General features: G+C 53.9%; 1 protein-coding gene across 5 annotated transcripts in view; it reads left to right on the forward strand.

Moving 5' to 3' along the window:
• GRIK5 (glutamate ionotropic receptor kainate type subunit 5) overlaps window positions 1-27,795 on the forward strand; it is a 53,374-nt gene that overhangs the window by 12,363 nt on the left and 13,216 nt on the right. For 4 of the 5 annotated variants that reach the window (XM_058674603.1, XM_058674604.1, XM_058674605.1 and 1 more), the window contains 6 exons: window positions 201-305; window positions 408-515; window positions 9,450-9,653; window positions 26,000-26,116; window positions 26,275-26,384; window positions 26,601-26,774. In XM_058674603.1, the coding sequence (XP_058530586.1) occupies window positions 201-305; window positions 408-515; window positions 9,450-9,653; window positions 26,000-26,116; window positions 26,275-26,384; window positions 26,601-26,774 (818 nt within the window). The remainder of the gene's footprint in view (window positions 1-200; window positions 306-407; window positions 516-9,449; window positions 9,654-25,999; window positions 26,117-26,274; window positions 26,385-26,600; window positions 26,775-27,795) is intronic. The other variant, XM_004597973.2, reaches the window with a different exon arrangement.

Consider the following 27,795-nt stretch of genomic DNA (forward strand, 5'->3'; position numbering starts at 1 on the left):
CTCTGTTGCTGCTCCACCATCCCACACTTCTCACCTCCTTGCATGTCTTGCTGTGTTAACTGTGGTCCTTCTCTGTCCCTCTCTTATGCCCTCCCTGGATACCTGGTGCCTTTCTCTGGATGTCTCGTCCTTGCCGGGCCTTACTGCCCCATCTCGGCCCTGCCGCCCTCTCCCTCTGCCCCGCCTCCCCACCCTGCTAGGTAGAGTATGATGGGCTGACTGGGCGGGTCGAGTTCAACAGCAAAGGCCAGAGGACCAACTACACCCTGCGCATCCTAGAGAAGTCGCGACAAGGCCATCGTGAGGTCAGTGAGCTTGGGGGGATCCCAGAGACCATGAACATGTGGGTGAGGTGGGCCTGAGCCTGCTGTAACCCTGTGCTGATGGGTGCTCCCTCTGCTCCCCAGATAGGGGTGTGGTACTCTAACAGGACATTGGCCATGAATGCCACCACCTTGGACATCAACCTGTCGCAGACACTGGCTAACAAGACCCTGGTGGTCACGACCATCCTGGTGAGTGGCACTGAAGGGGACCCAAGGGCCACAGACAAAGGGATTTGAATGCTGGGCCTTCCCTGGGTGGTGCCCCATATCCAACCCCAGCTCCCCCATCAAGTGGAGACTGCCTTGGCTAGCATGGGCACAGTCTGGTGGGGAGGAGACCATGTGCCCAGCCACCCCAGACTGTGAGCAAGGCGTCACCATCCTACCCACTGCCAGAGACAGGGAGGGCAGCCTGTGCCAGCAGGGCTGGGTTCAGGCCCAGGCCCCAGATATACTGTCTGGCCCCTTGCCAGTCCTGGTGGTCTTAAGCTCCACAATGGTCCTTTTGTCACACTTGCCAACTTCCTTGGTGTCCGTCTTGAAGATGTGGGAGCAGAGGCTCAGAGAGGTGAAGGGACTGCTTCAGGGTCACACAGTCAGTCTCAGGCATCTCTGAGACTCTGTAGTCTGAATGTTCCTCATGCCCGGAAGCTGCAGCTTCCCTGAGCACAACCAAGAAACCCTGCAGGTGCTGCCCACGCACCAAGTCTGAGATGGAGGGCCTTTACACATCCACGAGTGTTTAGTGCACCTGTTCTGTACCAGGCGTGGTGCCAGGCCCCTTCTGGGCATCACTGTTGAAACTTCATGGCTGCCTGGGAGGCTGGCTTAGTTCCGCCTTTTAAGGAGAAGGCAGCAGATCATACAGTGAGTCCCGTACAGAGCTCAGTACCCCTGCCTCCTGCTGCCTCCTGCGGGGCACCGAGAACACTAGCTCCCTGAACTGTTAGGGATCCCACCCCACGCTCAGGGCTCAGAGCAGGGGGATTCCCCGAACAGCTGGGCCTGCAGCCGGACACAGCAGGCAGCCACGCTTTTCCCAGCAGTGCGGAGTTAGCCAATGTCTGTGGATAGACTTTCAGAGAGGGTTCCCAGAGGACCCTACAGCATGTCAGAGGTCCTTGCAGCAGCAGGTGCAGAGCCCGCCCAGATCCCTGGGGAAGTTCTGATCAAAAGTCTACCTCCAGGCTTCCTGGAGGGAACCAGTGAGCCTGTGGCAGAGGGCCAAGTGGCTGTGGACAGGGAGCCAGACGCTCTCTCCCAAGGGCTGGGCTGGGAAGTCTGGCTGGCAGCAGTCTATGCCCCTGTGCATGGCCCCTGTCCATCCCTGACGCCTTCTGCAGGCTGAGGAGGTGGGGGTCCTTTGGGGAGTATGAGGCAGAGATGAGGGACGCCTGAACTAGGTCTGTTGGGACTTGGAATCCATTTCTCACACTCTTCTTGCCTTTCCCAAGGCCCTGGAACCCCCTTGTTCCTCTCTTCCTGGCAGCCGGCTGTTCATCTCTTGACGGATTGAGTCCCTCATTCATCCCCCAAGAGTGTGCCAGGCTTCACACAGTCCTGGAGGCCCAGCATGAGTCACGGAAATGGTCCAGTACTCCTGGGGGAGGTGACCCTGCTCTGGTGAAGGAAAGAGAGCTGGAGACAGTGATTCTGACCCAGGGTACTAAGAGACTCCCAAAGAAAGGAGGGATTGAGGAAGGCTTTGTGGAGGAGGTGGCATCATGTGGGGCTTTGGAGGTTGGTTAGGAGTTAGGTGCAGAGGCCCTCCCAGGCAGGGGAGTCCTGGGAGCAGAGCCCCAGGGGATATAGAACAGATGGAAGTGAAGGCAGCAGTGCCCACATGCACAGCTGGACTCGCTCTCACTCACCAGCATCTCAGAGCAGGCCCAGGGTCAGGTGTTTGAGGATTCAAACTTGTATTGGGGCCTGTGTCACTGCCTGCTCTGTCTAGCCCAGACTCAGAGGAGCATGTGATGAGTGACTTGAGTGACGCGGTGGCTCTCCTGTGGGACACTGTATGGGCTCAGCTGTGGCACTGAGTGCTGTGAGCAGTAAGGGGCAGGGCCAGGTCTGCAGGTCCAGAGAGCTGAGGGTGGCTAGGAGCAGGCATGGGCTTGGAATGTGAAGAAACAGTAGAGACAGGGCCCTGGAGCCTGAGGGAGACAGGTTATGGAGTACAGGCTGCACCCTGGGGTGGGCTCACAGCTCCAGAGAAAAGGCACCCGGATTGAGAGAAACCTGAGGGCAGGTGGATACAGGGTGCTGAGGAGACAAGGCTGGGCTGGCACCCCCACCCTAGGACCCTATCACCCCCTGTGGAAGTTTTCTTCTCAGGGGGCCTGGTGCAGCAGGAGGAGCCCCTGCCGTGGGGTGAAGCAGACTGGGGCCCCACTGCTGGACCCACTCTGCCAGTTCAAGTCCTTTAACTTTCCTTTTAAACCGGGCCAGTGACGCCGCTGTACAGGCTGCAGGAGGCCATGAAGCCCAGCCAGGAAGCGAGTGCTGCTGAGTTCTCTGAGCATGCCACCTTTGTGCAGATAGCACACTGGAAGCTGATGGGCCAAGGCCAGCCTCACTGGTCAGTCCTGAATGCCCAGGCAACACATGGCGGCATGTAGGTTCAGCACCCGTCCAAGGGTGCTCTACACCACCTCGCCACGGTTTCTGATTCTTCCCAGCTCTGGGGGTTTGGCACAGCAGTGTGACCAGGGCTAGACTGTGAGGACACCCTAGGAGGTCTTGGATGTGGATTTGGGGTCTGGGTTTATTTCTGTAATTTGTTTTTCAGATTTATTTATTTATTTATTTTTAAAGATTTATTCATTTTATTACAAAGTCAGATATACAGAGAGGAGGAGAGACAGAGAGGAAGATCTTCCATCCGATGAGTCACTCCCCAAGTGAGCCGCAACGGCTGGTGCGCGCCGATCCGAAGCCGGGAACCTGGAACCTCCTCCAGGTCTCCCACGCGGGTGCAGAGTCCCAAGGCTCTGGGCCGTCCTCGACTGCTTTCCCAGGCCACAAGCAGGGAGCTGGATGGGAAGTGGAGCTGCTGGGATTAGAACCGGCACCCATATGGGATCCCGGCTTGTTCAAGGCGAGGACTTTAGCCGCTAGGCCACGCCGCCGGGCCCGTGATTTATTTATTTTTATTGCAAAAACATATTTACAGAGAAAAACAGAAACAGATTTTCCATTCACTGCTTTACTCCCCAGATGGCCCCTACAGCTGTAGCTAAACCGTTCTGAAGCCAGGAGCCTTTTCCAGGTCTCACACGCAGGTGAAGGATTCCAAAGCTTATGGGCCATCTTCTGCTGCTTTCCCAGGCCACAAGCAGGGAGCTGGAAGGGAAGTGGAGCAGCTGGAACATGAAATGGTGCCCACATGGGATCCTGGTGCGTCAAGGAAAGGATCCTGGCATGTGCAAGACCCTATCACACTGGGCCCTGCAGTCTGGGTTTATAAAGAGGTCCAGACAGTTGACTTGTGAGAAATGTTCTGGAACACACCTACCTATAATTTTGTTTGCTTTTAGTTGGAAGAAATTATTAGCTGTAGCATGCCTATAGCAACATACCCATTTTTTTTGAAGATTTATTTATTTTATTGGAAAGGCAGATGTACAGAGAGGAGGAGAGACAGAGGGCAAGATCCTCCGTCCATTGATTCACTCCCCAAGTGGCCGCAGTGGCCGGAGCTGAACCAATCCAAAGCCAGGAGCCAGGAACTTCTTTCCAGGTCTCCCACATGGGTGCAAGGTCCCAAGGCTTTGGGCTGTCCCCGACTGCCTTCCTAGGTCACAAGCAGAGAGCTGGATGGGAAGTGGAGCTTCTGGGATTAGAACCAGCGCCGACATGGCATCCCGGTGTGTTCAGGGCAAGGACCTTAACCGCTATGCTACCATGCTGGGCCAAAATACCCACATTATGTTCCTTTCTCTGGGTTTTCACAAAGCACCCCTCAGATGAGGTGACCCAGCCCCGGGACTTCCTCATGCTCCTCCCAGGCACAGCCCGCCAAGGGTAGCCGTATCTCGGCTTGAGTCACCATGTGGCAACCTGTCCACCCTAGAACCTCAGGCAAGTGACGCCACACTGTATGTCCTCTCTTAGATCCACTGTAGGCTCGTGAGATTTGTCCGTGTGGCTGACAGAGGCTTGATCTCCTTGCACAGTGTTCTGGGTGTGGGGGTTCCGCAGCTCACCTGCCCATCGTGGTTGGACATGCACATTCTTTCTGCCTGTTTTCTGCTGGAAGTGCCAGCAGCACTCCACTTCCTGGCTGCTGGTGAACACACTGGCACCTCTGTGGGCATGTCCTAGGGGTGGCGCTGCGGGAGGGATGTGTGCTGGCTGACCAGGCAGGCTTCTGTGCCTGCAGTGTGTGGATCAGAACCCTCCATGCCCTTTGGAGCTGCCCAGGGGTACAGTGTGTTCAGGTGTACAGGATATCACTAATGATTTGCCTTGTGTTTTTCTGATAACCAGGAGTGCCCACCGCCTTCCTGTGATTATTGGCGATTTGGAAATCCTCTTTGGGCAAGTCCCTGATCGTATCTTTGTCTGATTTTAAAAGATTGGGATGTGTGTGTTGCTTATTGATCTGGGATCTGCTCATCCATTCTGGATACAGGTCCTCTGTCTGATATATGTGTTGCAAATATCTTCTCTCCCTCTGAGGGTGTCTTTTGGTAAAAAAAAAGATTTGGTTTTTAATTTTACCAAAATCCACTTCATCAGGTTTTTTTCCTTGATAGTTACTGCTTTTTAGAATGTAAGAATCTGTGGTCTGTTCCAAGGTCACAAGACACCTGTCTGTGTGTCCGCTGGAAACGATAGTTCTGTCTCTTACATTTGAACCTGCACCGCACCTGGGGTTGACTTTAGGTATTATCCATGGGAGGAAATGCAGATGGTAGATTCTCCTCGCAGTTACTTCAATGGATAGTTCCGTTTATTTATTTATTTTTGAGATTTCTTTCTTTCTTTGAAAGGCAGAATTACAGAGAGACAGAGATCTTCTATTTGCTGATTCACTCCCCAGATGACAACAGTGGCTGAGGTTGAACCTGTCTGAAGCCAGAAACCAGGAACACCTTCTCGGTCTCCCATGTGGGTGCAGGTGCCCCCCGAACTGATTAGCAGGGAGTGGGATCAGAAATGCATCATCTTGGATGCATTGGTGCACTGGATGCACTGGTGCTCATGTGAGATGCTGGCACTGCAGGCAGAAGTTTAGGCACTACACCAGCCTGACAGCCCATTTATTGAAATGATCATCCATTCACCTCCACCGCAGTCCCACCTTTGGCATAAATCGAAACCCGTTCATACATCGTTTTCCAAACACTTCTTTCTACTGGTTGTGCTTGCCCAGGTAGCTGAAGCTCAGGGTTCACATTCAATGTGACATTTCTCTTGAGGGTCCCTCTGGCTCTGCATTTCCACATGCTTGTCTCAGCGACAGGCAGGTGTGCAGGGCAGTGGCCAAAGGTGCTGCTGGTGACACCTGTGTTGCATATCCAGCTGCCTGCATTCCAGTCCTGACTCTTCTGATTCCGGTTCCAGCTTTGCACTAACGTAACAGCCTCAGAGGCAGCTGATCATTATTCAGGTATACAGATCACTGTGCATCATGTGGGAGACCTGGTTTGAGTTCCAGGCTCTGGTCCACCTCCGGCTGTTGTGAACATTTGGGAAGTGAACTGGTGGATGGACAGTCTCCCTGGCTCTCTCCTTGAATTTAAATGAAAAGAAAAAGTACATGTTGTACTTCAGTTTTTAAAAACGTATTACACTACGCCTGGCGCAGTAGCCTAGTGACTAAGTCCTCGCTTTGCATGTGCCAGAATCCCATATGGTCACCAGTTCATGTCCCAGCTGCTCCACTTCCCTTCCAGCTCCCTGCTTGTGGCCTGGGAGGGCAGTCAAGGACAGCCCAAAGCCTTGGCATTCTGTACCCACATGGGAGACGCAGAGGGAAGCTTACTGGCTCCTAGCTTCATATCAGCTCAGCTCTGGCTGTTGTGGCTACTTGGAGAGTAGACCAGTGAATGGAAGGTGTTGCTCTCTCTCTCCTTCCTTCTCTCTGTAAATCTGACTTTCCGATAAAACATAAATCTTAACAACAACAACAACAAAAACATTATATTGAGAAAGGACAGATGTGGACTCAAACCTGGGTAAATAGGCTACTACCACAAAGGTGGTAGTGAGTGAGCGGCCTCCTTCCATCTCTGGTTCCTTCTAGAAGGCTGGTGAACATCTGTGTGTGTGTGCAAGCACCCGCCTCCCCTCCCCTTTCTTCACAGAGAGTAGCATATTGTACACGTTGTTCTGTGGCTTTTCCCCTCTTTATATATCTTATAGATCTTGCTATTTTCGTGGTTGCCTGGGATTCTTTTATGACATTGATGATCTTTTTAACTTGGCCCAGATTAGGTGGCTTCAGGCTTTGTTCCCACCGTGAGCAACATTGCCATGACTTTCTTGGGCCTGCTTTTTTGTGTGTAGAGCACAGCCATCCCAAGAAGGAATTCCTAGAACCTGGCCTTGGCAGAATAGCCTGCGGCCCAGCTGCTGTGTCAGACTTCTGCTTAAGATGCTTTTTAGAAAAATCAGAATGCTGGACCCAAGGCTCCCCTAGGGCCCCATTGTGCTACAGGCCTGGGGCTCCTAGATCCTGTTTTCTGACCTTGAGTTCCATGTGTAGAACCTGTCTCTGTGATTTTTCAACTTGCATCCTGATCCTGAGACCTTGAAGTCAGTTTTCCCAGGCTGGCACTTACAGGTGGATATTGGCAGGGTGTGGCCATGTGGCCTTGGACTGCCCACTGTGGCTCCCTGACCCTTCATCTCATGCTCAGAGGATCAAGGAAGCAACTGTAGAGCCTCATGGCTCCAGCACCGGAGACTGCCTCCGGGAGAATCCATTTCCGATTCTTCCATTTCAACACGTGACCCAGGTCTCGGTCTGGCCTCTCTCTCATCCACCCTCTGGTTCCATCCGTTTGAGTTCATGTCTGGCACTGGCCTTGAGAGCAGAGTTCTGGGTCAGAGCATCTTGTCCTTCTTAGCCACTCAGGGCTTGACGTCCCTGGTCTTTGGCGTCCTTGTCCCCGCACCCGAGGTAATAATACCGACCTCCCACGCTGACACAAGAGCTGTCACACAGCGAGCCCACGAGAAACGCTAGCTGCCGCCGCTATTATTAGCATTCTCTCATATTCCTGCTGCAAGTCCCACGGATGGGGATTTGGAAAAGCAGTGTGCTGGGGAGAGGCAAACACTCATCTCCCCTCCTGTCCCTGTGCTTCTCAGCTGCAGGGCCCCGCGGGGTCCTGGAGCTCAGGGCTTGCGGCAGGGCCTGGCCTCAAGGTAGGAAAGTGTGTCTGCTGCCACAGATATTGAACAATATTGCTTCACTATTTTTCACAACTCTGTGGCTGTTCCCAGCTGTTGGCTGGACTGGTCCGGAAGGTCTGTAGTGGCTACCAGGGCTGGCCGTTGGTGGGCACACTCTTCCTCCAGCAGGCTGGCGCAGGCATACTCACACTGCTTTTCTGGAGACTGGGGAGTCCATGTAGCATTGCCTCTGGCACTTCTGTCAGCCAGTGTGAGCCTCAAGGCCAGTGAGGCCCAGCAGAAGACCAGTGACCTTCAGCTTCACCACTGAGTGATGGCGGGAGCGGCCAAGTACTGTGTTCAGGTCTTTCCCAGAGTTATGTCCATAACCACCGGGGCTGGCCCAGGCTAAAACCAGGTGCCAGAAACTCCATCTGGGTCTCCCACATGGGTGACACGGGCCCAAGCACTTGAGCCATCTTTTGCTGCTTTCCTGGGTATATTAGCAGGGTGCTGGATTGGAAACAGAGCAGCTGGAACTCACACCAGTACTGTGCTATGGGATGCTGACATTGCAGAGGGCAGCTTAACCTGGGGGGCCACAAAGTGTTGAATGAATGAGAAGAAACAGAGAGCACTAGGCCTGTATGAGCCTCTTGGGTACAGAGTCTACCACACCCTGCCCCACATCTCAGGAGACTCAGGAATTCAAGTGAAGTAATAGAGAAAACACAGAGGGCAGGTGCTGGACACACAGTTACCACCATGGGGGGTACTGCCAGAGCCTTCTCTCCTGGCTGTTTCCTAAGCCCAAGTCTTTCAGCTCATTATCCAAGGTGGCAGACAACATCAGGACAGAAACCTTGTCGAGTTAGGGTCCTTTTTGATATTGTCACCTTCCTAGACCTCCTGTGAGCATAGCTTGAAACCTTGTGTTTCGTTGGCACCAGTGGAATCCGTAAAGTTGGCTGGAGCATCTTAGAAATAGACATCAATGTAAGAGAAGGCTGCAGGTCACCTGCAGCACAGATGCCTGTGTCGGGCCTGCAAAGCAGGTTTTTTTTTTTTTTTTAATTGGTTGCTAGCATTTAGAATCAGGAGGTTTCATAAAACAATCTAGGTTTCCAAATTCTCTTGAAATTGCACCATCTGGCGTCTCATGCCTGCTTCCTGCATGGCAGCTTTGGGCCGGAACTCAATCCTGGTGGGGGATCCCCTTTTTGACCATTGGCAGCTCACTGAGTTGGTGTAGTGAGTCATTACTGGCCCCGTGAGAAAATGAAGTCAGTTGGAACAGAAAAGATAGAAGTGTATTGCTCCTGGGCACTGGGGGGTGGAATGGAGTCTAGAAAGCCAGCGAGGTGTGTGCCCGTGGCTGACTTGGGGTGCAGGGGGAACATCTCTTTGGGAACTCCCTCTCCCGTTGACACAGACCTCATTTCCCCAGTCTGGTTCTCTCTGACTTACTGGAGGGTTTGAATCAGACCTGGGAAGGTGGAGTTGGCAGAGGAAATGGGAATGCATCCCTGCCATCTGCCAGGGCAGCAGGGTCAAAGTGCCATCGCCCAGCTCCCAGCCCCTCCCCACTCTGAGCATTTCCAAGTGAGGACTGGGCAGTGACCCCGGCCCTCTGCACACCCCCAACTCTGTGACCAAACCTCTGCTCTGGGTGGCCATGGCAGGCCTCTGGGCCCTAGCCTGGGCTCTGGTTTCCAACCTTGCCTTGCACCAACAAAAGGCCTGGCCTCTGAGCTCTGTTCTCTTGTGCCCATGCAGGAGAACCCATATGTCATGCGGCGGCCTAACTTCCAGGCCCTGTCGGGCAACGAGCGCTTTGAGGGCTTCTGCGTGGACATGCTGCGGGAGCTGGCTGAGCTGCTGCGCTTCCGCTACCGCCTGCGGCTGGTGGAAGACGGGCTGTACGGGGCACCTGAGCCCAACGGCTCCTGGACGGGCATGGTCGGCGAACTCATCAACCGGGTACGGCCGAGCCGGGTCTAGGGCAAGAGAAAAAAAGTAAAGAGGCATTCAGGGCTCCCAGTGGGCACTGTGGGTCAGGGCCAGGGAAGAATGGCCACATATCCCTTCTGTGTCTTGTTTTAACATTACCTGCATGCAGTTGGTCCTCAGAGACACTGAGTGAGTGGAAGCAATGGGGTGGTCAGGGAAGCAGCAGGCAGGGCTGGGAGTGGAGACTGCATCTTCCGTGTGCACTGAGCCCCGAACCTGCCGTGGGGCATCAGACACATTGCCAACACCGAGGGCTGAACTCACATTCTCACTTAGCGGGGTTTATTGAGCACCTGCTGCATCTGCTGTGTACCTTGCTCCTTGCTGGGTGTGGGACTTGAGCTCCATGTCTTCAAAAACGTCAGAGTCTCTGGGTTGCAGGATAGTATGGGACCAGAACACGAAACCACCTTGGGCATGATGGGGGAACTCAGAGCAGGTGCTGGATCCAGCTGGGGGATCCAGGGCAGGCTTCCCAGAAGAGGTGACTTCCAAGCCAATCCCCAGATGGTGTGAGGAGTCAGTGAGGAGGGGCAGGGTGCAGAGGAGGAGGTGCATCTGGAGCTGAGGAAGCAGCACTTGCAGGGATGTGAGGGTGGGGTGCGCTGGGAGAGCCAGCTGGGCCCAGTGTGGGCGGGATCTGGATGAAGGTGAGGAGGGATGAGAGGCAGAGCTGTGGGAGGTGGTAGAGAAGAGTGCAGTATTTTGGAGTCAGACAGCCTGGCTTGGAATCCATGGGTGACTGATTTCTCTCCTCGTACCCTCAGTTTGACCCTCCCTAAGATGAGGCTAAAACCTTCCGGGTCTGAGGAAGGGCACAGATACTAGGCCTCATATGTACTTCCAAAAAAAAAAAATATTTTATTTATTTAAAAGACAGAGGGCACGATCTCCTGTTCACTCCCCAGATGCCCACAGTGGCCAAGGCCAACTGGGAGTTGTGAAATTGATCTGGGTCCATGACAGGAGCGCTGGGGAGCCGATCCCTGGAGCCAGGACTGCTGACCCCTGCCCCCATGACGTATTTGCAGGAATTGAACTGGTAGTGGAGCTCGGACACTCTCGTCCCAAGCATCCTCTTTTCACTCCAGGTGGAAAAGCCGGAGTGGCGGACTGGGGGTAGGGAACACCCGGAGGCAGGAGCTTGGACACCGCTGGTGACTGAGCAGGCCGGTGGCTTGACATTGACTTGGCTGTCTCTCTCCTGCATCCGAGACGTGAATGTCACCAGGGCAGACACAAGAGGGCCGCTCTGCATGACAAGGACATTTATCCCTCAGGGCACTGAGTTTCAAGTTATTTCAAATGGCAAAACTTTCTTTCCAATGAAAGCTCCCTCAGAACCCTAGACGAAAGTGAAGCTGCTTTGATGGAGGCGGAGTTGGGGATGTCCCCTGAGTCTGGGGACTTGGGCCCCTCACCCAACAGGCAGGGCCTGAGGCTCCACTCCAGGGCGAGTTTTAAAACTTAAAGGCTGAAGAAACACTTGGTGAGATAGGCCTCGGCTAGGAGTCCCAGAGCTGCACACGACCCCTCCCCGCCCCTCACCGTGACTGCCACCACTGCCTGCGAAATTTCCTTTCATAGGGAAATTAGCAGCTCCAAGCAACCTGAGCAACACGCCTGTAAATCGGATGCCAGTACAGGCAGGAGGCTGGCTGTGGCAGTCCAGTTTGTAGCCACCTGACCCCTTGTAAGAATCTGAATGTGTGTGCCTTGGGATACAACAGCTGGGTCATGTGAATGTCACTTGATTGTAACCCTGGCTCCTGCCGCAGCTGTGTGACCTTTGACAAGTTACTTGCCCTCCCTTTGGCTTCGCATTTGCATCTGTAAAACTGGGGAAATAATAGCCCCTTGCACATAGGGTTATTGCAAGCCTGAAATGGATGAATCCGCGCAAAGGGCTTAGCAGGGAGAGACACTGGCGGGTGAGTGGCAGGTGCTATGTCCATGTGCCCTGTTTTGATTGTTGCCATGTTTATTCCTGTTGATGTGGCCAACTCATGCTAACATTCGTATGCTCACCCGTTGTCTGTCTAGTCTGTAGCTAGTGAGTGCCTACTGTGTGCCAGGCCTTATGCTCTACACAAGGGACACAGTAGTGAACAAGCCAAGCCTGGCCTTGCTCCTACGGTGCTGGCTAAAGGGTGTGGACTTCAGCAGCAGGTCCAGGGATGCCCTCAAAGGGATCCAAGCTAGCTCAAGGGAGTAGGCTGGAGACAGGGCCAGCAGTGGCAGCCACACCAGTAAGGAGGCAGGAGCAGATGGCAGGCCTGGGGCCAGAGGAGGGGCTGGAGAGTGCCAGGGCTTGGTTTCTGCCTGGGTAGGGCTGCAGGAGCCAGACAGACTTCTCTCCTGTAGCTGGCTGGGGCAGGAGGAGCAGGCTGGGAGTGGCAGGATGGGCGGGGCTTGGTTTGCTGGTCTGAGCTGAGCTGTGGCCATGGCTGGCAGTGCTGCAGGCACTGCTGCTGCGAACATACCAGGTGTTCCTTACTTGCACGCCCCCAGTGGTCTCCATGGCCACCGGGGTTCCCTCTCCTGCTCCCCTGCAAGGAATGGGGCTCACTAGCAAAGGGCTCGGCCCCAAAGCCCAGGGTTGCGTCAAGGGTGTCTCTCCCAGGCTTGTTTCCTTTTCCTTCTTTCTTTTAAAGATTTATTCATTTTTCATTGGAAAGTCAGATTTATAGAGAGAAAGAAAGACAGAGAGAAAGATCTTTCATCCCTGGTCCACTCCCCAAGTGGCCACAACAGCCGGCCAGAGCCGAGCCAGTCTGAAGCCAGGAGCCAGAAACCTCCTCCAGGTATCCCACACGGGTGCAGGGTCCCAAGGCTTTGGGTTTTCATCTACTGCTTTCCCAGGCCACAAACAGGGAGTTGGATGAGAAGTGGGGCAACTGGGACATGAACCAGTGCCCATTTGGGATCCTGGCATGTGCAAGATGAGGACTTCAGCAACTAGGCTACTATGCTGGGCCCCAGCTGTCAGGCATTTATAACCCCACTGACAGACAGGTAGAGGGTCAGGACCTCAGACAAGAGGTTCCACCAGCAGAGGTGAGAGCCGTCAGCTACCTACACTAGGGGACAGCTAGGTCCCTGATCCCGTAGGAGGGGCTGGGCGCCACACACTGGTCCAGAGCCAGATAGGACCAGCTTAAGTCCTGTGGTGTTATGAGATCCCTGGGAACCACTTCACCTCCCTGCACATCTCTGTTTCCTTGAGGAACAAGGTTGTCTCCTTCTCAGAGCTTCAGGAGCTTGCCTGCTTGAACGTTAGTGAAGCTCTGGCGCACAGGTGTTCCCTGCTGATAGTCACCATTGGCATGGGCCGGTCGCAGGCTGTGGGTGGAGGTGTGAGCTCTGGGGTCTGGGAGCCCTCACAAAGAATTTGGATTTGTTCCTGCGACATGCAGGAATGTGGCTCCGCCTCTGAGTCTCGGTGTTTCCTAATATGGAAAAAAATAATGACTCCTCGGTTGGAGGGAACTATGACCTGTGTGAGTGTGGGACACAGGTACTGTTGTGGCCAGCACGATGCCAACCCACCTCACCCGTGCCATCCTCTCTTCAGCACAGGGCCTAGTACACAGTGGGTACTAGTCCACACCTTGGTGCCAAGTGAATGATTGGTTCTGTCGTGGGCTCTGTATAGGTGCTGCCCAGTCTCCCTGTAGTGTGCACATGTGTATGTATGTATGTGCACGCATGCCATGCACACACACTCCACACACACTTATATAGCTCATACACACACACACCCCATACATGTGCATACACCCTGCCACCCCATCCATACTTCATATACACACACACTCCACACACAGTACCCCCCAACACATGCCATACAGGTGTACACACACACCCTGTACACACAAACACCCCCCCACATATCCCATCTGTCTGTACACACATGCATGTCTCATACTCATGCATACACACACCCTGTACTCAGACACACACATTCCCCCGGCCCCGCCCAGAGCAGTTTTGCTGAGCGTATCATGGCAGGGTTCAGCTTCGGATCACAGCGCTCTACCAGCTCTGTCTCCTGGACTTCCACTAAGTCCCATGGATTTCCATTTTCAAGTAGCATGCTGTATTCATCTTGTAATACTAACATTTACTTATTTGAAAGGAAGAGTGAGAGAGAGAGAGAGATCTTCTGTCTGCTCATTCATTCCCCAGTGGCCACAATAATTGGGGCTGAGGAACTGTGTGTTAGGAGCCAGGAACTGTGTCTGAGTCCCCCACGTGGGTGGCAGGGGCCCAGACGTTTGGGCTCTCACCTGCTGCTTTCCCAGGCACGTTAGCAGGGAGCTGGATCGGAAGTGAAACAGCTAACCGTGCCCATATGGGATGCAGATGTCACAGGCGGCAGCTTAACCTGTTGTGCCACAACACCAGCCCCCAAAATGCTAATGTTTTTACTCACTGTAAAAAACACAAGCAGGTATGAAGAAGAAAGGGAATACAATTATAGCATGCCTCTCTTTTATGCTTTCAAAAACTAGTTCATTATTCAGATAGAATTTTGAATCACAGTTTTTAAAATTTTGCATTCTGTATTGTTTTAGGTTATGTAAACCATCTTTGTACTCAGTATAATTCCATTTTTGCACAGAATGTATGCATACATCAAAGAGTTGTAAGCGTGTCTGCATGTCCTCAAAGATTTTCTGGGCCCGGCACGGTAGCCTAGTGGCTGCAGTCCTCACCTTGAATGTACTGGGATCCCATATGGGCATGGGTTCTAATCCCGGCCGCTCCACTGGGGAGTGAATCCACAGGTGGACACTCGCTCAGTCTTTTCCCCCTCCCTCTTTCAAATCCATAAAGTTTAAACTTTTAAAAATGTTATTTAAAAGTGACATCCAGTATACCCATTGTATGATACACTTTTTCATTTACATCTTGTCTTTCTGGGTTAGTACTCATAGCCCTGCTTTATTTGAAAAGCTTATTCATTCGAGAGTCAAAGAGACAGACAGTGCTCCTCTGCTGGTCCACCCCCCAAACATCTACAACAGCCAGGGCTGGGCCAGGGCTTAGGTGAGGACCTAAGCCAGACGGCAGGAATTCATTCCAGGTTTCTCACGTGGCTGGCAGGGGTCCGAGCGCTGGAACCATCACCTGCCACCTCCCGAGGTAACATCAGCAAGAGCCAGGAGTCAGAGCAGAGTTGGAGCTGAGCATTCTGATATGGTATGTGGGTATTTATTTATCTGAAAGGCAGAGTGACAGAGAGAGGGGAGACAGAAACATTGTCCATCTGCTGCTTTAGTTCCCAAACAGCTGCAACAGCCTGCGCTGCAGCAGACCAAAGCCAGGCAGCTCCATCCTGGCTTCCCACGTGGATGCTGCGCACCCCGGCACCCGGACGACTAGCCTCTGCCTTCCCAAGGTGTTTTAGCAAGGAGCTGGTTAGAAGCAGACCATCCGAGACCTGAAGTAGCAATCCAGAATGTAATGCCAGCATTGTAAATGGCTGCTAATCTACTTGCCACAATGCTGCTACTTATTTATTTTGTTTTTATTTTTTAGGACATTTCCAACTTTTTAAAAATGTTTTTGAATTGTGTGGGGCCCAGTGCAGTGGTTCAGTGGCTAAATCCTCGCCTTACATGTCTGGATCCCGTATGGGCACCGGTTCATGTCTCTGCTGCTCCACTTTCCATTCAGCTCCCTGGTTGTAGCCTGGGCAAGCAGCAGAAGATGGCCCAAAGCCTTGGGACCCTGCACTCACCCAGAGGAGGCTCCTGGCTCTAGGCTTTGGATCGGCTCGGCTCCAGCTATTGCGGCCACTTGAGGAGTGAACAAGCAGACAGAAGATCTTTGTCGATCCTTCTCTTTATAAAATATACTGCCTTTCTAGGGCCTGGTGCGGTAGCCTAGCTGCTAAAGTCCTCGCCTTGCACATGCCAGGATCCCATGTGGGCACTGGTTCTAATCCTGCCAGGCCCTGCTTCCCATTCAGCTCCCTGTTTGTGGCCTGGGAGAGCAGCCGAGGACAACCCAAAGCTTTGGGACCCTGCACCCGTTGTGGGAGACCTGGAAGAATCCGGGCTTCTGGCTTCGGATCAGCTCAGCTCTGGTCATTGCAGGCACTTGGGGAGTAAATCAGCAGATAGAAGATGTTCTTCTCTGTCTCTCCTCCTCTCTCTGTTTATCTGACTTTCCAAACAAACAAACAAAAATTGCCTTTTTCAATAAAAATAAGTAAATCTCTAAACAAAAACAAAACAAAAAAGATCATGTGAGAAATGTTACCTTTCAGTTGATTTATTTACTTATTTATTTCACTTGAAAGAGATCTCCCATGGCTGGTTCTCTCCTCAGATGCCTGTAGCAGCTGGTGCTGGGTCAGGTTGGAGGCAGGAGCCAGGACCTCAATCCAGAGCTCCCGCGTGGGTTCTGGGGAACTTGTAAGCTGTCGCCTGCTGCCTGCTCAGGTGCACAGAAGCAGGAAGCTGGGATTGAGGATGGAGCCTAGACTTGAACCCAGGTTCTCTAATAGGGGATACACGTGTCCCAAATCATATATTTCCTTTTTTAAGATCTTATTTCTATATTTGAAAGGCAGAGGCACAGGGGGAGGGGACGGAGAGAACCGGTGACAGCTTCCATCTGCTGGTTCATGTCCCAGATGACCACAATAGCCAAGTCTGGGCCAGGCCAAAGTCAGGAACCAGGGACGTTATCCATTGCTTTTTCTTTTTTTAAGGATTTATTTGCATTGTAAAGTCAGATTTACAGAGAGAAGGAGAGACAGAGAGAGAAATCTTCCCAAATGGCCACAATGGCCAGAGCTGAGCCCATCGGAAGCCAGGAGCTTCTTCTGGGTTTCCCGCATGGGTGCAGGGTCCCAAGGCTTTGGGCCATCCTCCACTACTCTCCCAGGCCACAGGCAGGGAGCTGGATGGGATGTGGGGCACCTGGGACACAAGCCAGCATCCACATGAGATCCTGGCATGTGCAAGGTGAGTATTTAGTCACTTAGCCATTGTGCTAGGCCCCTTCTTTTTTATTTGTAAAAATTTATTTTTATTTGAAAGGCAGAGCAACAGAAAGATAAAAAGCAAGAGAGACTGGGTTGAGGAAGGGGGTTCGGGGAAGCACCCTGGGAGCAGGGGTACCAAGGTCAGGGCTTTGTCTGTGATCCAGCAGATACTCAGTAAGTACTTCAGAGTGAATGCCCGGGGCCTGAGGTTGTGTCCTTTAGGTGGAGGGCGAGAGTGTGAAGGCCCGAGAGGGGGACACATCTGGTGTGTCCTGAGGGGAGGGGCCGCTGCAGCTCACGGGTGGGGAGTGGTATAAAGGGCCCTGATCGCGGATGACCGGGCCACACAGCTACTGCTAAGGTGCTGGGGTGTTGTTTTATATATTGTGAAGCCACTTTGTATTTTTGAGAAATGTGCTTGTTAATTTGAAAGGCAAAACAATAAAAGCAGGAAGAGATCCTGCACTTGTTGGTTCACTTTGGCCAGACCTGGGCCAAGCACTTGGACTGTCCTCTGCTGCTTTCCCAGGCGCATTAGCAAGGAGGGACAAAACTGGCACTCAGATGTAGGCATTCCAAGGGGTGGCTTAACCCACTCTGTTGGTTAATGTTAAGCACAGAATATATTGGGATCTTTTATTCTCTTTTCCTTTTATTGAGGTGAAATTCATGTGACATAAGATTTGCTATTTTAAAGAGTACATTCAGTGTTGTGCTAACACCACATTTTTATCGAGTCTCCAAACTTCATCACCCCCAAAGGATCCTTAGCACATTAAGCAATCTCTTCCTATTCCTCTTTCCTACTGCCCTGCAGCCCCCATCTTTCTATGGACTTCCCTGGGGTGGACATGTCACATAGGTGGAGTCACCCCAAATGTGAGCTTTCGTGTCTAGGTTCTGTCATTCAGGCCAGCCAGGAGTTAGCACCACATCCCTTTTTGTGGCTGAATAATATTTTATTGTGTGGGTGTACTCCCTGGAGCTAAGGTTTATAAGTCCTTTTTATTTACTTATTTATTTTTTTTTTTTATTAGAAAGTCAGAGTCACAGAGAGAAGGAGAGAAAGAGAGAAAGATCTTCCATCTGCTGATTTACTCCCCAAGTGGCCTCAAAACGGCCAGAGCTGAGCCAATCCACAGCCCATCCAGGAGCCTCTTCCGGGTCTCGCATGTGGGTACAGGGTCCCAAGGCTTTGGGCCATCCTTGACTGCTCTCCCAGGCCACAAGCAGGGAGCTGAATGGGAAGTGGGACAGCTGAGACAAAAACCGGTGCTCATATAGGATCCCAGCACATTGTAGATGAGGATTTTAATCACTAGGCAATCGTGTCGGGCCCTAGAACTAAGGTTTAAATTGTTTGGAAGCCATGACTGTGGCTGCCATCTTGGGAAGTAGCTACAGTTGGGTAGGAGTGGAAACAGGATGGCCAGTCAGGGAAACTGAGGAGGAGCAGGCAGGTGGCAGCCTTGACCTGGGCTTGAGGGACCACAGAGTCAGACATGCTGCCAGGTTAGGTGTGCCCAAGGAAGCAGAGAGGCACTGGTGCTGCCTGCTGGGTTTGGTTGGGGCTTCTGGGGCGTGGGGTTGGTAGGGTTGGGAAGCCCCTTTTCTCCGGATGTGGTCGTGGGAGAGGCCTGGTTGAAATCCAGGCAGATGCACAGACTCTGTTGTGTGGCCGAAGCATGAATTATGCAGCTCGTCCCCTGTTGATGGGCATCTGGGTGGTTTCCAGTCGTTGCTAGCGTAGCGGGTGCCACCATAAACTTGGCCAGTGGATTAGTGGGAGTGTTCCTGAGGGATAAATTCCAAGCACTGCAAGTGCTGGGTCAAAGGCTAGGCGTTGTTTTAAGCACCCACTGCCAGTTGGCTCTTCACTGCGATTGTCCCAATTTATATTCCCACCAAGGGAACGTGACGATGTCACATTTCCCACACCGTTGCCACCAGCGGGCATTTTCAGTGTTTGAGGAAAGTCCTCACTGATCCAGAAACTCAAAGTAATTTCTGAACAGTTTAACCTGATATGGTTGCATGTCAGTTCCCATGTGGCTGTACTGTCATTTACTCGTTCGTGTAGCTGGTGTTTTTGTTTTGTTTTAAGATTTACTTTGTTTTTATTGCAAAGTCAGATAAACAGAGAGGACAAGAAGATCTTTTGTCCATTGATTCACTCCCTAAGCAGCCGCAACAGCCAGAGCTGAGCTGATCCTCCGAAGCCTGGAGCTTCATCTGGGTCTTCCACGGAGGTGCAGGGTCCCAAGACTTTGGTCCGTCCTCAACTGCTTTCCCAGGCCGCAAGCAGGGAGCTGGATGGGAAGTGGGGCCACCAGAATTAGAACCAGCAACCATATGAGATCCCGGTGCATGCAAAGCGAGGCTAAAGTGTAAAAAAAAAGTGTAAAATATAAAGAGCCAGGCCCAATGTGTAGCTGTGTTTTAATATGGCACCATTTTCCAGGTGTTTGTGTTACCTCACTTCCTCTCTTAGGATGGATTCTCTAGAGAGCGTGAGTGTGAAAGAGAAAGACCTTTTTGGTGACTTGAGTCATATATTGTCAAAATGTCTCCTGGAAAGCCCTTGTCAGTTCCCCTTCAGGTTCCTTCTCAGTGTGAATTGTGGTTGCCTTCCGGCTGCAGATCCCCAGCGCTGGCATGGTTCAGGTATTCTTTGGGTATTGTTTGGTATTGTTTGGTATTCTTGTTTGGTATTCTTTGGCTCAGGTATTCTTTGGTATTGTTCCTGCTGGGACTCAGAGTCTGCAGGAGGACTAGATAACAAGGCGTTATCTGGAGTCTGAGCCCAACTTTGGCCAAAAGGGGCCTGAGAAGGCCTTGGACCTTGTTTTGTTGTTTTGTTTTTCCCAGTTCTTGGCCGTATGACTGTGATTGACACAGCACCCACTGAGTCCCTCAGGGGCATGCCGACCCTCGGAGTTAGGGCCACAGTGGCAGGACCCTGGTGGAAGCCCCTAGAATCCCCAGAACTGTAATGCAGAGGCAAATCTGCATGTGTTAGGGGAACTGCATAGTCAGGGCAGTGGCCAGCTGGGCGGGTAAGGGGGTGAGGGCAGAGCCCCACCAGCCGGCCAGCGTGGTGAAGAGGCTGGTAGATTTTGGAAGATGACCATGAATCCCTGTCACCGTCATCAGGCAGCAACTCCAGTGGCAGTTGCTGCCCCAAATGAGGGACCTTTCTTGGAGTGGATCTACACAGCCCTTGGCAGCTGGTGTGAGCTCCCACCCTAGCTGAGACCTTGTTTTCCACTCCTGTTTCTCAAGACCATGCACCCCACAGCCTTCCTCGGGGAGCACTGACCCTGCAGGATCCAGACCAGAGACAAATGCAGCACCAGTGACTTGGCTAGAATCCTATCACTTATTTAGACAGGGAGAACTTAACAAACAGAATTGTTGACTGAGTATGAAGTTTGTTAAACAGCCACATGAAAGGGGGATGAGAGAACTAAGGGGATCATGTAGGTAGCAATTGGGACCCCCAAGGGCTAGGCAGACAAGAGAAAAGACTGAAAAAACTCAAACCAGACCCAGAACTCTGAGGAGGGGGCCCTGTGGATTGCTGCTGGTGACATTTTCTGGTTTTGGGATTTTTTTTTGGGGGGGGGAGGATTTGAGTGGCAACTTCTAAGAGATTTATTTATTTACTTACTTGAAAAGCACAGTGACAGAAAGAACAAGAAATCTTCCAACTGCTGGTTTACTCCCCAAATGGCGGCAGTGGCTGGGACTAGTCAGGGCCCAAGCCAGCAGCTGGCAGCTCCATCTGGGTCTTTCTAATGGGTTTCAGGGGCCTAAGCACTTGGGTGCCCTCCCAGGCCATCAGTAGAGAGTCGAATTGGAAGTGGAACAGCTCAAGCTAAAACTGGCCCCCTTGGGTGGCAGAATCCCCAACATTGGCATGTGCACCCAGCACCCATGGGGCATTTCATTGCAAGTGAGCCCCTGAACACACAAGGTCCCCGCACGTCCAGGCTGAGTGCAAGCTGACCTGCCGCCTGGGTCTGATGGGCGGGCAGATGCAGAGATGTGTGGAACATCCGAAGCAAGCAGGGTTGTTGCCCAGGGCCTGGGGCAGGTGGCACTAGGCACTCATGGTGTGCACCGCTAGGGTTTGCCACAAACCCATGCCCTTTGCCTTTTAATAAATCCTATAAATCCTTTGTGTCCCTGCCACTGAGCCCTGCCAATGACCACACACCTGCCCACACTGGGGAGTGACCACATGGCTTGAGTCGCCATCAGTATTTGTGTGCCATCATTTCTATGGCATTTGGGTCCTGCCCACTGGGTGTCAGGTGAAGATAATTATTTTCTAAATGTGAACTAGCCCAGGGAGAGGGCAGGAGAAGAACTCCCAGTTAGCTTTTTCCGTGCAGGGCCAGAGTCGATGTGTGTAAAACTTCCCTGGCAGGGCCCGGCGGCGTGGCCTAGCGGCTAAAGTCCTCACCTTGAAAGCCCCGGGATCCCATATGGGTGCCGGTTCTAATCCCGGCAGCTCCACTTCCCATCCAGCTCCCTGCTTGTGGCCTGGGAAAGCAGTTGAGGATGGCCCAATGCATTGGGACACTGCACCCGCGTGGGAGACCCGGAAGAGGTTCCAGGTTCCCGGCATCGGATCGGCGCACATCGGCCCGTTGCAGCTCACTTGGGGAGTGAAACATTGGACGGAAGATCTTCCTCTCTGTCTCTCCTCCTCTGTGTATATCTGGCTGTAATAAAATGAATAAATCTTAAAAAAAAAAAAAAACTTCCCTGGCAGAAGCAGGCAGATGGGCTGGACCTGGCGCCAAGGGCCAGTTTAGCCACCCCACTGTCAGGAGTCCTGAAGGAGACCCGCAGAAGGTAATCAAATCCCTGTCTTGAAGAATCAACAGGAGGGGCTGGCCGTACAGGTGTTGGGGTGTTGCAAACTGGAGTCAGTGTGGGAGAGGACAGCATACGGAAGAATGGGAAAACGACAGGACCAGCCTCCTTGTGTTTCCTCCAGCCTGCCATCTCCCGCTGGCGCCCTCTATTGGCAGCTCCCAGCAGGGAACAGCTGGCAAAGCAGGAAAGTGGGTTGTACAGGGGTTGGGTGGAGAGAGTGGGTTTGGAGCAAAGGAAGTCCTAAGTCCTTTGATTGGTTTGGAGCACTTAGACAACCCTCTGTCATTTGCACAGGTGGCTAGTCATTTGAATTTTCTCTGATGTCATCCTGGAAACTGAATAGTTGTCAGCAGTAGGGGTTTTATAGCAGTGGAGGAAGGGAGACATCTCTAGCAAGTGGGTGTCTTTGCTGGGAAGGAAGGGTGAGGAGGAGGCAGAAAGGATGTTCCAGAGACCAAGGGAGGAACCCAGGGGGGCTCGCAACCTCCCAGCCTCCTGCCCTGGGTTCAGAACAAAACCCAGATCTGACCACCTCACAGTGGGCACCTTCTGTGGGCTCCATGGTCCCCACAGCAGCTCCTGTGCCCGTGATCCATTCTGACATCACCCCTACTCACACCCTCCACTGCTGTGGGGGCAGAATCCAGTGTGTGGTCCCAACCCACAGCCCTGCAGGGCTCTGGTTCTGCCCCAAGCCTTTCCTCCCCTCCTGCTCTGCCACAACCTCCCCGGATGTTGCTAGCTCCTTCCCACCCCAGGGCCTCCAGCTTGCAGGGCGGGGCTGCCTGCAGTCTGTTTCTGAGCCCTGCTTTGTCTTTGACCACCGCACACTTACAGTTACTGCTGAGTTCGCAAAGCTGGAGTTGCACTCAGCCAGTGGAGGGCGCTCAGTGAACATAAGAATGGAGCCTTCAAACAGCTCACGGAAAATGAAATGAAAACACAAGTTTATTTTGGTGCCCAAAAAAATCTCAAAGTCCATTCATACAAGGAGGTTTCAGTAGAATCAAGAGAATGTATATTAATAAGCCATGCACATGGACTTGCATTTTTTGGTATCAAAATAAACTTATCTGCATTCCATTTTTTTCCCCCCTGAGACCTTCCTGCTGTTTGTTGAGTGGACGAATGAGTGAAAGTGGGAAGGGCATAGTGGCTAGCGCATGGCACAGGTCATGGCGGTGAGGCAGGGGAGGCTCAGGGAGCAAGCTGTGGGAAGATGGATGTGGTGGAGGGACTCACAGGGGGTGGACAGTGAAGTTTAGATAGTGGGCACCATGGCCCCAGGTGTGGTCAGGGAGCGTATTAGGGGCCTTCCAGCTGCCGCCTGGGGGGGCAAGTCAGTGGTGACCTGTGCATGTGCAAGCAGTGAACACAGAGCGTAGTTGCTCAGTTTGTAGTTTGAAGGACAAGGACAGAAAGCGGGTGCTGTGCCCGGGAGAGGAAGGCTTCTGCCTGGGGTGGCACTGTTGGTTGGAGGAGGGTGGAGGCCGAGGTCCGGGGGTTCTTCCCATCCGTCTGTGTCCATTTCCTGAGTCTCCCAGAATCCGGCGAGGAGTCACACATCTGCTCCCGGCTTAGGGTGCCCCTGCTGCTCAGGGCTTTGGGTCGCATATAGGTGAGGCCCCCTTCCCAAGGCGACATGTTCATGAATCCTGGCATCAGCTAACCCACTCTGCCCTAGTTTCTTGGCATGTAGAGTGGGTGGGGGGTGTCAGTCTCCCCCCTACAGGTTGCTCTGGGGTCCCAGTGAACTCTTGAGGGGTGACCCTGGATGTTGGACTCACAGGGTGTGTGCTGGGGAATGCAGGCCTCTGGCCTGCGTGAGGCCGTGTGGCAGCACTAGGAAGAAGAGGTCTGCGCATCTGCGAGGCCTGGGGCTGGGAACGGTGGCAGGTGGTATTCCCCAGCTCTTTGCAGAGGATGGGACGTGAGAGTCGGCTCCGAGCTGCCACCAGGTGGCGCTGGAGATGGACGGCACCCCAGCAGGCCCTGCCTCTGAAAGGCCCGTGGGTTGTGAGTCATGGGCTGGTGCAGAGACAGAGAAGGAAACCAGTACTCTGCAGGTAGAGCTAAGGGTGCAGATCCTGTAGTGTCCAGGGTGGGTGGGTTCATGGGAGACTCCCCAGGAGGGAAGGGGAAAAACCCCAGAGGGATGGACAGAAGGTACATCACACAAAGGAAGTGGCCTGCACAAAAGGACAGTGGCCCAACATTGGCCGGGGAGCTGTCCGCAGCCTTGGATGCCATCCAGAGAGGCTAGCAAGGAGTCGGGAGGCAAGGGCACTGGGGCAGGTGGATCACAGGAAAGGCAGGGTCTCTGGTCTGAGGTGCTCTGGGAAATGGATTGGGAGTCATGAGTGGCAGCAGTGAGGAGGCAAATGAAGTTGTCAGGAGAGCGCCGGGGCTGGGGCCTGGGAAGTGGAGGTGGAGAGAAGTGGATTATTCTGGAAGTAGGGGGTGCTGCCCCTACCACAGGGAGAGAGGTCCTGAGATGGGGCAAGGGAGTTCCTAAAGCACCTGGCCCCACCTCCCGGTCCACCAGCCCCAACCCCCTGGTCCTCTGGCCTCTGCCCATCAGGGACACCACTGCTTCCTCCCCTGAAATGGGCACCTGAGCCACTGTGGGGGCCTCCAGGGTCAGCTGTGGCTGTTCTCACAGTGGCTTCCGGTCATGAAGGTGACAAGGACACAGGAACAGAATAAATGCTCTATATGCTCACTCCCACGAGTTCCCGAGGTCACTCTGGGATGCAGCCGACATGTTGGGCCCCAGCCACATCACAGCCTTAGGGCTCTACTGTCTGTCCTGGCCCCTGTGTTATCTGGGCGGATGCCACATCACCCTCACTCTGGCCCTGTGCCTCACCTCTCGGCCCTTGGCTCTCCTTGTAGCAGAAGGGTTGCCTGTGGGGTCTGTCTCTGCTCTCCCTAGCCCGGGATTGCATCTCGGGCTTCTTCTCTCACTGCAACCTTGGGTCTGGTTCTCAGCCTGTCGTGGGCCGACTGTCGCTGGCCTTGACTGTGTTCAGGGCCTGAGCCACCATCCTTATCATCCAGGTTGTGCGTTAGTCCCCGTGTCGTCTCCTGAGTGTAGGTTCTGTTTGGGGCTTGGCTGCAAGTGAGATTGAGACTGTGGGTTCTACTCTGACCCGTGCCACCTCTCCCCAGGCCAGGTCATCACTGAGGCCTGTGCCAGGCTCCCTGGCCCAGGTGCTGTCCAGGCCTCCTTCCCTCGTACACTGTTAATCCTAGCCCTGCAGGACCTTGGCTTGCATCTCCGTCTCTGACCCTTCGGCCCAGGTGAGGGCTGGGAATGGAGGCAGTGTGTCTGGCAGGGCGCCCCAGGAGCCAGCTCCCTGGGATGGGCGTTGTAGTGAGTGCTGTGCTCGGTACCTTTCTACAGGTGGGCCCGCTGAGCAGAGGCAGGAGAGCTCCGGCATGTGGGGGAGGGGAGCTGTGCCTCCAGGTGCACCCCATGGTCTGTAGTTTCTGAATCATTGGGCCGGCCTACATCCTGCACATGTGTGTGTAGAGGGGGGCACGTTAAGTCCACACGCGTGGTGTAGAAGTGACTGTATGTGGAGTCACACATGCAGAGTGTGTGTATTGGATGGGGTGGATGAGGTGCCCGACTTCTCCCCACCCTATATCCTGTCATTAGCTGGAGGTAGGCTTGTGTCCCTGTGGGTCAGAGTGACATGGCCAGCATATTCCAACCCAAACCCTTCTCGCTGATCCACACCCAGCCCTTTGGGGCCTTGGGACCGCCTTCACACGCACCTGCAGGTCACCCTGCCTGTTGTTTCCCCACCCTCTCCTCCCCTCCCAACGCATCCTCCCTCCTCCCCCCTCCTCCTCATTCCTCTGCTCTTTTCCCTCTCCTCTCCTCCCCTCCCCTGTCCTCCCCTCCCCCTGCTCCTCCCTTCTCCCCCTCCTCCTCTCCCCTTTGCTCCTTTCCCATTCCTTCTCCTTTCCTTTATTCCTCTCCCCTCTTTTTCTCTCTCCTCCTCTCCCCTCCCCTCCCCTTCTCTCCTCTCCTGTCCTTTCTGTGCCTCCCCAAGACTCAGTTTCCCCATCTGTAAAGTAGGGTGGAGGTGGCCATGGCTGTAGATGAAGGACTGTGAGGGGTTGGGCACACAGTGGACACTGAGCATGTGTCCCTGAAGGCATGAGGAGCTCTCACGCTGGTGGCTGTCGGCAGCGCCTGGGTGTAGGAAGTAGGGTCTTAGTGGTATCCTTGACCTAGGAGGGGACAGGAAGGAATGGATGGGGCAGAAAAGTGGCCAGGGAGCCTGAGTTCAGGAGGTGGACTCCTGGGACCAGCCCAGGCTCCCAGGCCCTCTCCCTCTCTCCCTGGCCACTCTCTAAGTGCCTATCTCTCTCTCCCCCATCCCGGCCACTCTCCTCCACCCTGCCTCCCCTCCAGCAGAAGGCAGACCTGGCCGTGGCTGCATTCACCATCACAGCCGAGCGAGAGAAGGTCATCGACTTCTCCAAACCCTTCATGACCCTGGGCATCAGCATCCTGTACCGAGTGCACATGGTACGGTTACCCCGGGGACCCCGACCGTGCGCCTGGCATGGGGGCTGCAAGCCAGAGCCAGACTCACACGGCACCTCGGTTGGACCCATCCATTTCCGGACCTCAGGGGTTGGGGGCAGGGACCAGGAGCATGGCACAGGCTCACTATTTCCCTGCAGGGCCGCAAGCCTGGCTATTTCTCCTTCCTGGACCCCTTCTCCCCTGCCGTGTGGCTCTTCATGCTCCTCGCCTACCTGGCTGTCAGCTGTGTCCTGTTCCTAGCTGCCAGGTGAGCCCACTGCCCACTGCCTGGGATGGTGGGACGGGGGGGCAATCACATGTCCTTGTCAGTCCCCCGACTTCACTCCCTTTTACCTCCCTGCCGGCTCCGTCCACCCTCATCCTCTGCCCCTTCTCTCCCCAAGCTTCTGTCTACCTTCTTGTGTCTTGGCTTTTTCCTCCCACTTGGGTCCCCCGTGCACCCACCTACATTGTCTCCCTGCAGGCTGAGCCCGTACGAGTGGTACAACCCACACCCCTGCCTGCGGGCACGGCCACACATCCTGGAAAACCAGTACACGCTAGGCAACAGCCTCTGGTTCCCTGTGGGGGGCTTCATGCAGCAAGGCTCGGAGATCATGCCCCGGGCGCTGTCCACGCGCTGCGTCAGCGGAGTCTGGTGAGTGCCCGCTTGTCCTCCCTCCCCAGCCCCTCTCCTGGGCAGGTTCCCCCACTGAGATGAGCTGTGCTTTAAGGAAGGCAGTAGGGAGAGCTGCACTTCGACCGCATGCCCCCTAGTGAGCCATTCTCCCTCTGTGCCTCAGTCTACTTACCTGGAGAAGGGGGATGAGAAGACCTGTGTCTCTGGGCTGTTGGAACCCAGTGGGGCAGGCCTGGCCAAGTGCTGCCTCGAGGGGTAACAGATTCAGAGTGCCTGGCCAGGTGCTCACGCCACACGTTTTCTCCTCCCTGAATCCCCTGGTTGGAGGGGGGTCCTGACAGCCCAGGATACTGCAGTGAGGGTAGATGCCCCAGCCCGTGATGTCCGCCCACAGTTTAAAAACCTTTGGCATCAGACCCTGAAATCCCAGCAGCTGCATTCCCAAATCTCCTCTTCCTGCAGATCCTGAAAGCCCACGGCACTCCTGCCTAGAGCTGGGGCCTGTGCTGACGCCTCGGGCTGTGGCTTCTGGTCTGGCCGCTATGAGCATCCACATTGGCTACCCTTCTTTCTTCTTGTCTCTTCTTGTATTTGAGAATGAGGAAGTGTGAAGGTCTACTGGTTCACTCTCCCCTCATGACTGCAGTGGCTGGACCTCCTTTGGGAATCAGTCCAGGTCTCCCACATGAGTGACAGGACCCCAGTTCCCGAGGCGGTCGCCTCTGCCTCCTCCTTTCTAGCAGGAAGCTGGAGTCAGGAGTGGAAACGCCCAGGCGCTGCTGCGGAACGGGATGCCCACATCATACCTGCCGGGCCAAGCACTCGCCCATCTACATTTTGGGACATAGAAAGCTGAACAGAATCCCGAGAACAGGAAATATCCTCCCCATTTTAAGGATTAGAAAGCCAAGACCCAGGGAGAGGGAGTGACTTACTACAGAGTAGGCGTTCAGCTAGAGGCAGGGCCAGGGCTCACCAGCCGTGCTGGCCCAAGGTCCCGCTCCTAAGGCTCTTGGTAGTCTCTCTAGGGTGGTGCAGG

This window comes from Ochotona princeps, chromosome 16, assembly GCF_030435755.1.
Source record: "Ochotona princeps isolate mOchPri1 chromosome 16, mOchPri1.hap1, whole genome shotgun sequence".
NCBI lineage: Eukaryota > Metazoa > Chordata > Mammalia > Lagomorpha > Ochotonidae > Ochotona > Ochotona princeps.